This window comes from Lutjanus erythropterus, chromosome 15 (genome assembly GCF_056507025.1).
Source record: "Lutjanus erythropterus isolate fLutEry1 chromosome 15, fLutEry1.hap2, whole genome shotgun sequence".
Taxonomy (NCBI): Eukaryota; Metazoa; Chordata; class Actinopteri; order Lutjaniformes; family Lutjanidae; genus Lutjanus; species Lutjanus erythropterus.
In genome coordinates this window covers 26,599,793-26,612,772 of record NC_139331.1, presented here as the reverse complement: position 1 = coordinate 26,612,772, position 12,980 = coordinate 26,599,793, and the positions used below count along the sequence as shown (strand labels likewise).

At 40.2% G+C, this 12,980-nt stretch overlaps 1 protein-coding gene across 1 annotated transcript in view; it reads right to left on the bottom strand.

Moving 5' to 3' along the window:
- utrn (utrophin) overlaps positions 1–2,954 on the bottom strand; it is a 215,888-nt gene extending 212,934 nt beyond the window's left edge. Inside the window, exon 1 of the mRNA XM_084737221.1 lies at positions 2,827–2,954. Within this exon, the coding sequence (XP_084593347.1) occupies positions 2,827–2,908 (82 nt within the window). The 5' untranslated portion in view covers positions 2,909–2,954. The remainder of the gene's footprint in view (positions 1–2,826) is intronic.
- Between the last annotated feature and the right edge of the window lie 10,026 nt (positions 2,955–12,980).

The following is a 12,980-nucleotide window of genomic DNA, read 5'->3' as shown; positions in this document are numbered from 1 at the left end:
TATCACAAGCCAACCAAATAATTCCTTAGTTTCACATGTGTTTTAAGTTGAATACAGTACTATAAAGACTTTTATGTCACAAATTTTACTGATTTTGATTTAGAGACAAATATCGTTTGCATTTTTGCATGCCACTCTTAAAATGACTAGTGGACACAAGATTTAAATACTTGAGGTTATAAGATTATTGTTTCAAACTGAAAACAATCACAAATGTCCAAAAAGTGTGTGTTCCATTAAGTCAGCATCTTTAAAAATATACTGAATATCTAAACTGTGGCAAAATCTGAAGCATCATAAGTGTGTTTACCACAGAGCAGGAGAAAGCACAGTGAATATGACATGACGATCGCCTTGAAAAACTAATAACTTCCTTTCATAGCAAGCTTGCATACACGTTGACCAGATTGCAGGAAATCATAACATTTGTCACTTATGTCTTCAGTCTGAGCCTACCACACCTAACTGCACTACCTGTGGCACACCTATGCACCACCAAGCTATGTGTCACACACCTGTCAAAAGTTCCTACCTCTGAGTTTGAGCCCATACTCTGCCATCTTTTAGTGTAAGCTGCCACAATGCTGAACCGAAGAAACGGCAAAAACAAAAAGAATATATTAGGAAGGGATAGTCCAAGAGTGTCAGCGCAAGACAGAATTTGACTCTCCTCCGCTCTCCTCTGCTTCTGTTGCTCCTTGACCAGCAAGGGAGGAAAAGATGAGAAGAATGCAGCAGCAGAGAGAGAGGGGAGGGAAAGAGGGACACTGTCAGTGAAAGGGAAACAGATTGGGGGCAGAGCAGAACAGGACGGGGCAAGCCAAGGGTGGGGAGTCATAATGCATTGCGGGATGGGGGATGAACGCAGATAAACACAGGAACACTGTTCAGCACCATCTCTGCGTGCAGCAGGAGAGAATGCAAGTGCCGTGGCAAGATGGGAAAAGAGACAAAGAAGGGTATATCAGCCAGAGATCACCGCACACTATAGAGACACAATACAGCACTGTGGTGGAGCCGATGTGGTGGGGCAGAGGCATCAACTTTCTGATCTGCTGTTGCAGGAAATCTCAACACATGCCAACCATCATCAGATCCAATCTCCAATATATAATATTACACTTATATGCCTTATACACAGCTGTCACACAACACACTGGGGAGAAGTTTGCCTACAGGGCTTTCAGCCAGAAAGCCCTTTCTGGCAGAAATCTTGCTATTTTCAAGCAAGCCATATTTTTTCCCCTAAACTCAACCAAGAAGGGCTTTCTGGGAGAAAACCTTGAAGGTTAACTTCTACTAGCTCACACAAATCACACAAACGTGAACACTGCACAAAACTATGGATGTCCCTAGAGTTACGATGAATAATCTATTTATTAATTATTACATTTATCGCCGACTATCAACTGTCATGTTCATTAATCATTTAAGTTGCATGTTTATATGTTTAAAGTTGAAATAACTCAGTGAAAAATACAAAAAAATACAGTGTTTAGCTTTGTAGCTTTTTTGGGCTCTTTTTTGCTTTGACAGCAATTTACAGATTCTGTATTCCTGAAGAAATATCTGTTTATAGAGATCAGTATCTTTCCCAATTTGCACCCTTGGTAAACAAAGTGAGTATGTAACATCTTAAACTGTGTCACAAAAATTGAAAAATATCAGATTAATAAATGTTAGGCTAATATGCAGTGTCATTCAAGGTTGCTTTAATCTGCACCATACTGGTCACGGTCAATACATGTGCTCTCATATGTCATCTACTGCGCAGCATATGAAAGAAAATCTGTTTCAATTTCACAATTTGGGACAATGGTTGTTAAGTCTGGGACGGTTGAAAGTAGAATTCAGGACAGTTGCAGGACACTGAGGAAATGTTAAAGCCCTGAGCCTGAAATTGCACATTGTCTTAAATATTGGGTCATATTATTACTGCAGTGATTTTATAAGTCTGTCAAAGTAAGATAGACAAACTCAGCAATGTGGAGAGGTTGACAACAAAAAAAAGCTCTTTAGATGCAAAACAGGGTCCATTTATGTCAAATATAAAAGTGAGGAACCGTGAGAAAGTTGACACAGGATTATAGTAGGGCTGAAATAGTTTGACAAAATATCTAATTGCATTTATTTGAACTGGTATTAATAAATTAATTATGATATGATTTGCAATATTAGATATAATGATTTTTACATCAACATTCTTATTTACATTGAAAAACATACCAAAATGACCAAGATCTATACCAAACAAAGATGTGTAGGCCAGGACATGTCTGCAGTACAATATTTAATTCAAAATGGTATTCTAACACACATCTTGCCTTTAACAAATACTGCACATCCTGCAATTCCTTCCTCCAACCCAAAACATTCAACTTTATTTCACTTTCATAACTTTGTACTAAAATGCCTCTTCTAGTTTTGTTTTTTGTTTTTTTTCAAGAAATCTATCTGTACATTTCATTTTAAAGACGTAACCTGATGCAAGTTTTGGTCCACAACAAAAGTAAAGTGGATGTTGATGAACAAACCCATCATTAGAAACTACAAATATATGATGAGAGGCGAGCACACACAAGACACACCAAGTTCTTGCATAAAGCGAGAAGAACAAAAGAAAAGTCACTGAAAGACAAAGATAATATGGATAGATAGTGTTAAATGTAGCTTTTACATGCTGCTGCAGTACATTGAGTTTGGTTTAACGGCCTTTTCAACAAGGAACTCTCTTTGTAAGTGGATAAACAGTTTAGTTTCCTGTAATGCTTCTTTGAATTCACTGCTCACAGATGCACAGAAGTACAGATGTGCTCACCCACTTACCTAGATCAGGACTATTTTCAGGCTTCCTTTTTCTCCTGAAAAAGTTACGCTTTCTCCATGACATCCACTTACTGAAATTCATGATGAAAAGCAAGTCTTTTTACAAAAAAAGAGAGAAAGAAACAAAAACACATCCGGAACAGGAAGACAAGGTGGTGGTAGTGGGAGAGTGAGAGAGAGAAAAGAGAAAGAGGAAGTAGAGGTGTGAGCGCATTTATCGAGTACTCCTTGTCTGTTTATTTGGGGTGCTGGGCTGGGTTGTTATAGGTGACATCACACACACACACACGCTCTCTCTCTCTCTCTCTATCTCTCTCTCTCTCACACACACACACACACACACACAAACACATAAGGCGGGGGTGAATGAGTGACAAGAGCAGGGACTGCTTCAGTTTGTCAATTAAAAGGTAAGTGACAGGTGACATAGAGGTTAGTCCGTGTGAGTGTGTGTGTGTGGCATTGCTGTAACTGACAGCCAATTCTCCCCTAAAAACAAAAAGTACTAAGGGCACAACAGCCCTCATTCTCCCACGTCACAGAAAGTGACAGCAGATAAACATGATCCGGAGTGACTTCACCCTATAGCACTGCTGACACTCTGGGCTACGACGTCCACTTCCTTTAATACTGTTTACATGAAAGTGAAACCTCTGACAATCAAAAAAGTGACTCAGAATACACGCAGGATATACGGTCAAAACTGTGACATGGCTCCTGACGTTAAATGCAGGTCTGTGAGTCAGTGCAGTGGAAGAGGGAACATTTGCTCATTGACATATTTAGTCAATGAGGGGCAACTGAACAAACAACTCAATTCCCACAGAAAGGCTGAAATAGACAGAGATGGGAGTGAGAGTAGAGCGGAAGGAAACAAGAGGGAGAAAGTTAATTTTCCTGTGTTTTTGTTTTCTCTTTTCCTTTCCTTGACAAAGAGGAAGTAGAAGAGGAATACTGGCAGTGACCAGCTTCCAGAATCTGATTGAAATAAATCCACTTCCTTCCGTAGAGAGTTGCAGCAGCTGGTCTAGTGGTCACAACCTAGAGGAATGAATTTGGGCTGGGTGAGGGTGGCTGGACTTGGCAGCGAATGAAGGAATCAGAGAGCAAAAGGGACTTTCCGCTGGACTGCATCAGTCGTGAACCCAGAGAAAGGCGTCCCCCTCTGTCATTCAGGCTTCGCACACCACCCTGAGAGCATCAAGCTGCTTGAATGAAGCCGTGCGAGAGCATATACACTGGCATCTCCCTGTCCCTCTCTCTCTCTCTCACACACACACACACACTTCATTTGGTAGTTCTTCACATCCTAATCCCACGTCTGACTAATGTTTGGAAGAAATGAATGAAACCTTTTATTTCCATGTCTGACTACAAATGTTGCTTGAGTTTCAATGACATTCATAGCTGCTTGTTTACTGGATGTTTGGCATTGGAACTGGTGTAATTAGTGAGATCAGTGAGTAAAATTAACCATAGATAAGGTCACGCTGCAAGGTTCTGATTCCAGTAAAGCCTCCACCCCCACAATCCCAAGAAACAACACAAGATCTAGTAGACATAATAAATCAATCAATGATAGTCACATGCACATTCCTTCTAGTTGTACTTGTCTGCGTTACTATAATCATCCTTCCTCCACTGACAGAAAATTGTTTTCCCTAAAAGAAACGTCCACTGTACTGTCACTCTTTGATGTTTAATGTCCTTGTGATTAAATAGTATAATTCACTCTTTGTTGCACGCTTTGCCTCAGCCTCCCACCCTGATTGTCAACTTTGATTTCAGTTTGTGATCCCCACCAGCTCTGAAATAGCAAGAGTCACACCCTTGACTCAAACATGGTTTGTTCCAACAACCCATAATAACTTTCTGAGGCTACTGTTGGTGGAGTTCCACTTCTTTAACTTGAGATTTCCCCTTTAAAGCTACAGCTGATAACTTCTAAAAAAAATAGTATTTTATCATATTAGCTGAAACTGTCACTACATCTGGACAGGAGTACATGAGACAGCTACGTGGAAAAAAAACAGGTTCCTCTGGCTGCTCCTTGTGTTAGTAATGGCATTTGCAACAATCCACCATGTCTGAACAAAAAAAACAAATAAGAGTCATCCAGTCCAAAGCTTTCCTCCTGAAAGAAACAATCTGTGTGAGCCTGTTTCCTTTCAGCTAAGTGTGAGAGTGTAAGAGCTTTCACTGTCTTTTGCTGTCAATTTCTATTGTGGTTTACCTCTGTCCTCTGCTCTGTGTGCCTACGTCCATGGGCACCACACACTCTCTCTCTCTCTCTCTCTCTCTCTCTCTCTCTCTCTCTCTCTCTCTCTCTCTCTCTCTCTCTCTCTCTCTCTCTCTCTCTCACACACACACACACACACACACACACACACACACACACACACACACACACACACACACACAAACACACACACACACACACACACACAGAGAGCAGAGGAGAGAAGAGGTGAAACAGGTAAAGTTACTCAAGTTTACTGTAAGTGCAGTAAAAACCACCAAACTGATTGGTATCTGAACAGATTAATCAATCATAGAATGAGGCTCATTCCTAGGTTGTTTATGGGTTGAATGCTGGCTTTCAGGAGCGAAGTTTTGGACTGCATGGCTCTGATTGTTTTTTGTTTTTTTTTTGTTCAGGCATGGTGGATTCTTGCAAATGCCATTAGGAGCACTAGGAGGAGCCAGAGGAACCTGAGCTTTTCACACATTATCTGTCTGATGCACTATGGTCAGGATATAGTTCTGCAATTTGTTTTTTTTTTTTACAGAATTAACCAACTGTTGCTGTAATGATTATTGAGATTAGTTTATTATATCAAAGCACAGCAGTTAAAAAGACAAAGAAATTCAGATTAATTTGAAAATGGCTGCTTTTAAATGTGTTTTAGGGTTTTCTTTTTAAAAAATAACTTACAAGAGTGACTGGTAATCGTGGTTGTGCTTCATACACACAGTGTACACACATACAGAACAGATGAGTCAGTGGTACAACCGACATCCAGGAGAAAGAAATGGAAAATGCAATTCTCCCAGAATGCCACAGGCCTCCTCCCTTGGAAAAAGTAGATTCCCATGTCTAAGTCCTCAAACTCTCTTTGAAGAGGTGGATTGCATGTAGCCACAATGTCCTTGGTTCAAGTCTGAGACCTGAGACCTTTTGGCACGTACGTTTCTGTCTCCGTCCCAGTTTATCCTGTCTCTACCAACCACTTTGTGCAACACTGGAAAAACTCAACAGGGTATGATGGATGTGTAATATCCTAAACTACCTACTGGGCTAAGTAGTGAAAAATGCTGACTGTAGAGTTTTTGTATCAACATCACTTTTAATACACTGTCAAAAAGCCTTAAAATGTTTACACTACACACCTAATTTTAGCATTGTAAGTACTAGGACAAGTAACACAAACTTGTTAACAACCAAAGGACAAAAACAAACACCTTCAGCACACTGAGAAAGTAGGTATTTCAATCGAGGGATTAAATCCCTTCAAGTTATTTACTCAGTAGTGAAATACCGCTGTAGCTTTAAAGGGTTAATCTAAACTCTCTCTGGGCCTCAGCGTGTTTTTTTGTTTTAGTAAATCCTGTCATGCGAGGGGTCAGAAGGTAGATTGGGCAACATGGCTTTGTAGCCCTAATGAGCTAGGAAAAGGGGGCAGAGAGGGGGACTTAAACTGGAAAGGCTTGCTTTGGGAAAAGGGAGACCCACAGAAAGAGGCCACTGGTTTTGGATGTGTTTAACAACCACAGGAACACTCAAGACTGATCATTTACTGCCTTTTCCAGCCTTCTCTATAAGAGTTTAAATGTCATCTGGCCTGGGTGGGGTGTCTGTATGCTGCTGGACACACACACACACACACGATCACATGGACCAAAGAGGCAGAGTCTCACAGACAACCGCACCCAGGGGAGATGTTTTGGCCAGTGCTTCCATTCCCTAATTTCCAGCCAGGACTTTGCAGAGCTTGTTTCCTCCTACTTCCCAGGCAGCCACATCCAGCTACAAGGAAAAGAGACTTACACAAACACACACTTGTGTCTAAATATTGCTGTGAAGACACACACAGCTGCATTCCCTCTGGACAGTTTGCTTCCCCAAAGTCAAAATAGACTCTGAGAACTTACGCTGACCATAGAACCAAACAAGAAAGTGAAGTTTAAACACCAGAGGCAACGAATAAAGAAACAAATTCAGGTCGTGACATCTCAGAATGAAGGGGTGGCCACTGTGAAAGCTCCTTTGTTTTGATTTGTGTTCCATGCTACCCACACATGCAGATGCACACCCATTATTGTGTATTTGCATAACACTGCATACCTCTGCACCAACAGTTAGAAAAGGCTTGTGCTGTCACAGCTAGATGGCAAATATCGCTCCAGATAACTTTTATGCTTCATCCAATTATTTCTGAATAAGAAATGTTATCTTTTTTCACACATGCACACACAAACACATCAGCTGAAACATTTCAAAGTGCTTGATCCACCCTGCTGCGAGAAGCCAAGGTTAGAATTAAAGATCTATGACATGTAGCTGAGCTAGTATGGTGACAACTCTGCAGAGAAAACGTCTTTCCACACCCTCCACACCCTTGGTTTGGTGACAATTCCATTCCTGTTACAGAGAACCATATTTATTTCATTACGCTGCATGTCACACCCAAAGATAATTTGTACGCAGTTGGTTTTCTGTGTAGCTCAACAGGTAAAGCTGAGTTCCAATTTAACAAAGACAACCAATTTCAAAGATGCCTACACTCAAGGAACTGCAAGGTATGCAACAAATCTATCTATATGCAGTCTAGGCTCTGCTGCTGTTATTCTCACATTTACAATTGCAAAGATACACACTGAATTACAGGAGATGAAGAAGCTGAAGAAAAGACATAAAATAGAAGAGAAGAGAAAGATGGAGAAGAACAAGACCAGGCCAGGTAACCAGAGCTGCATGAGTGCAGGCTAGTCTGTGAAGGCTCTCAAGTGACAAATAAACATAGAGGAAAAAGGGTCAGGTGAGTGTCCATTATTGTGTAATGGTAGTTAGACAACAGCCCCTAACCCTGTGGATGATATTTGACCTTTCACATTTGTCTGCACTCTGGAACGGACAGGGGGAGGGGAAGTGCACGGGCAGGATATGTAGATAAGGCTCCAGGGGGGTTATAGGGCAATCCAACCAGAACTTTGTCAAAAGATGTCTGGAAGCACTCCTTAACATCTGTTTAGCCTTTTTCAGAACTCTTGTGCCATGTGGCAAACCACACACATCTGCTTCTCAAAAGTGTTTAGTCTAAAGGGTCAATTTTAGGTCTACAGGTGAAGATTTATTTATGGTTTACTTGATAGGGGGAGACACAGCATACATAGACAAACAGCTATGCAGTGCAAGTATCACAGTGTTTATAGTGGATGCTACTTCAAAACACCCGTACCTTGAAGGGTTTTTATGAAAGGAAGAGATTGAAACAGTGAGGTTAAAAGGAAGTAAATTTAAATACAAGCTTTACACAGTGGAAAACAATAAAGTTTCTGAAGCTTTGTGTTTAGGGATCCCCCTCAAGTAATTATTTTTATTTTAAAAATAAAAAAAATGTCATAGTTAATAAATGATCAAACTGAGATCACTACAAGTTACAAACAAGCAAATGGCCTGCATTTAACCTCTTTTTGTTTAACTTCCTAAAAAAGCTAAAATATTCTATTCCTCCTTTTGCTGTCAACCCCCTACATCTCACTCAAGGACTCTTGTTGGCCCCCTGACCCATGTTGCACACCCTAAAAAATATTCAAATGTATAGTAGTTTGAGTAATTTAGGAACCAGGTACTTTCACTTTTAGTAGAGCAGGTTTCTCAATTGGTAATTTTCACTTATACTTGAATCACTTTTATGGGAGTAATTTTTCTTTTACACAAGTATATATTTACAGTACTCTACCCACCACTGGTTGGTCATATTTTTTAATGCTTAAACCCATCAATCGCATAAATTGATACTTAGCAGGTGCATTATTGTTATAAAGTCATTTTTTCTCAGTTTCACTTCTTTCTCCAGCTTCGTATCTTTCTACTCTGAAACCCCTTTTCCTGTGTTCTTAACTGAAAGTTTTACTCTCTCTGCCTAATCCACTACGAGCTTGAATAACAAACTGACACGCTGGAAAACATGAGCCACCTCTCACGCCCCTCAAGAGGCATGAGTGTGCATATGTCTGTGAACAGGACTGTCTAGCTTGCTGAACTCCATCACAGGCGTCAGAACAACAACACACACACACCCCTGACTCAACAGACACCGAAGTGGTGATTTCACTGTAGTGCTAGTTTACAAATGGAACACACCCCAGCTGAAATAACTAAACCGGAGCTTCAAAATAACAGAATGTCCTCACTCTGTCCACAAGATCAGGATAACCAGCTTTCTGTCAATCAGTAATAATGGCAGAAAGAGTGGTGTGTGTGTGTGCACATGCTGTTTAATTATATATGCCACTGTTGTGATTAAATTCTTCAATCACTCAAACACACCCTCACCGCGGTCAGCACAGAGATCACACAAACAAGTGCACTAATGCTTTTCTCACAAGGCTTGTCCCAGCTGTGAAAACATCCTTCCACCTGCCCATCACACACACAAAAACACACTCACCTGCTTGTCAATCACCTCTCCCAGCCCATGTTTCCAGCCCTTCCTGTCTCAATATCTGATGCCGGACAACACGCAGGTTTATTAGGCTGTCACGGGATCAACAGTAATATTCAGATTCAATAGTTACAAGGCTTAGCACCCAAAAATGCCTTGATTTTTACAGTCATATGGTGTGGTGATGATAGAAAGAAGAGCATGTACAGGAGTGCTTTTTTTGGAAGTTACACATGTCAAAGTGAAAAATAACATTTTCAGCATTCACATACTCCCTGAAATAGAAAATAGAACACCTAATTTCAGCCATATTTCTGCGAGTCCAGAGACTACATACACACACAATAAAAACACTCTTAAGTCCACAGGGTGAAGATAAAAAACAGTTGGGCTATAGGCTGCAGGTTACCTTGATACAAATGTGCTCAGCTATTTTTCATGGGTTGTTTTAGTGTGCAGCTAAGCTACGTGCTAAATTTTCCCCTCTTTGCCATAAAAGAAAACATTACTTTTGGGGTTGCTAGGGAACCCTGAATCTTTGTAAGAAAAGCACTGTGGTCTGAACACAAGCGTCGTAAATTACAAACTCCATCGGCATGGCGGAATTCCTGGCATGGCATCTGCCAGCATTCTGAGGCTGGGAGGGTGGAGAAAGCTGGCACATGGACTGAGCAGGATGGAGAAATCTACATACATTTGTTCTGATCATTACTTTTTGTATCTGAAAGTTTACAGTAGAGGGAGAGAAACAGCAAGGAAGGGGAGTTGGCAAGGATGCTGGGCAAGATTTTAAAACCAGGACATCACAAAAGCACATGCCACCATGTTTTGATGCCAGCAAAAGCAATTACATGATGAATTCTCAGTCCAACATCACTGTTACCATTATCAAACCAAAGGAAGTCACATGAGTTACATACCAATGGTTGTCTGCCTTCAACTGATTGCTGCTGTAACTCCAGATTACATAGAAGGCTCAATTTTTGTTGAAGAATAACATCACTGTATGGCAGTGTTGCATGTTTACTTTTGTTAAGTTTACCTTTAACACAGTATGTTTGACACATATGAATATAATACCATATGCTTGCTTGTTTCCCTCTTTGTTTCCTTTTGCCACTACATTTAATGTAATACAGTGACAAGACTCAGGATGTAAGTTGGGTACCTCTTTGGTGTATAAACTTTTAGTATTCCTGCAATAATTAACAATGAACATCATCATTATCAATAAGCTTACCACATTTTATTCCAAACTCACTTAGGAGGGTGGGCACGATTCTCCAAATTTACAATTCAATTAGACTTTCGACAGGGTCCAATGTTAAGGTTTTTCCCTACTTTCCCTGCAGGGCAAGTAGGGAAAGTAAGAAAAAAACCATCTAAATTCCTACTTGCCCTGCCTAGGAGGTTCTTCTTCTGGTTGTGTGGTGCATACTTTCGCTCACAACTTATTTCTAACTAAACTACGCTACACAACACGTCTTTCTTCAGAAAGCAGTATTTATTAGCTATATTATAGCAAACAAAGAGGGGATAAAAGAGATAAAGAAATTGTAAAGAACAGAGGGGGTAGGACCAGAAAAGTTTTTTTTAAACTTCCTTTTACCCCTACTGAACATGAATAATATTATTTATGGTCATTATTTGTCATTAATATGCTGTTGAGGATCCTGTTTGTCTTTTTTCTTTTTTATAGCTTGTTTTTATTTTGTTTGTATTATTTTAACATATTCAATAAACTTCAAACTGAACTCAACATTATATTTAACTGGGACTTTGTACAGATTAGTGCAGTGAGATCAGTGAACTGTTTAAGTGCTATTTCACAGTAAACAGTAGCAGTTACTAGGGTTGGGCAACTGGACAACTATATCGTCCATCGCCGATTGCTTATTTGGCCGATTTTTAGAGCGATATTTGTAATTTTATTCTGCTAATGTAATAGTCTGCAGAGTGAAAGCATCTCACCACACTCTCATCCAGCAGCGCAGTACACACCCACTCAGCCGACCATGAGTGCTCTGAGCTGGATGACGAGTGAGAGGAAAACAGCCTGCAGAGTGAGACTCTTTACACTGTTTTCCCGCAGTGAATTAAGGATTTATTTTGACCAAACCAGAGTTGGTGATTGTTGGAAGAGTGGACAGACTAACAAAGACAGTTTTGGTGAGTTCTACATGGTTTTCTGTCGAATTTGAATTAAGTGTGTTTTCGAGGGGAGTGGGAGTTAATGAGCCAATTAAGGTTGTCTTAGTTCGGTAAAAGAGAGAAACTTGAATTCAGAAGGTGTACGGTTGTATTTCTCAGTCTAAAATGGAAAATAAGTGCAATAGCATGTCATTTCTAGACAGTTTGTGAGTTTATTTTGTCTATTGAACGCAGTGAACGCATGCTTTTGATTTTTAAGTCAGAATTCTATTTTTGATTTCATTTTTTTTTAATGTGACATATGTATGACATGTGAGTTTGTTGTTGGAAGTGAGTCTCTCCCAGTTTATACAATGTCACTACAACACCCCCCTGCATTCTTGACACCAGACTTGTGTGAAATGGTACTCAATGGCTAAATATTACTAACAGAAACACTGGGTGGGCTGGCACTTAAAATGTAAAATAGTCTACCAGATTCAGTCTGATACACAAGTACATTCATTTAATACATAAATAGTGTGAAATACACACTAGGGTGCCTGCCATAAAATGATGACAAACTGGAGGTCACGGTTCAGCTTTCTTGTCTCCGGAAATCACACCAACACATTTTTAAACAAATGTGCAGCACATGAACAACAGCATTTTATGTTAAATCCTATTCGAAACAAACAGCAAATTCCACCTTTGAGCAGAGATGAAAAGTATCAGGTACAATATTCTATTTTATTTTATTTTGCACTGCTGTTGAAAGTTAACAATTTGCTCAACTACGGCGCTCCACCTGCCAGAGCAACTTGTTTGTGTGTCTTGTTTCTCTCTCTGAGGGTGGCGTCTGTCTACAAAAGATTAACCTATGGAATGATCCACAAAGAAAAGGATCACAGGGTGCGGCCCTCTAAACCCATCCCTGCATTCTTGTCTTCCCTTCTCTTTGCTGCAATTGGTCACCTGTCCTGTGACTTTCTCTTTCTCAGAGCAAACGTGTTACAATCAACCATCTCCTGTTCTCCTCATGCCTTTGTTGCTTCGCTTTGCCTCTGTCCCTTTTCCATTGGCTCCATGGGAACTGAGGTTAGCCATGCACAACAGGATCTCTGGCTCTGTCAGAGTTTCCTCTCAGTGAACACTCTAATGCACGTACAACTAAAAGTTCTCTCTTTGTACTTATAGGATTTTTTTTTTCATTCTACTCAAGAACCCTCAATGAAATGACAGCCTTTGGTTCTACACACATGCTTACACACTCTGCAAGCAGTGTCTCTTATATGACACGGCAAACATCAAACACATCCTCAAGATAACAATCGCAATGAAGGCCAAAGCCATTAA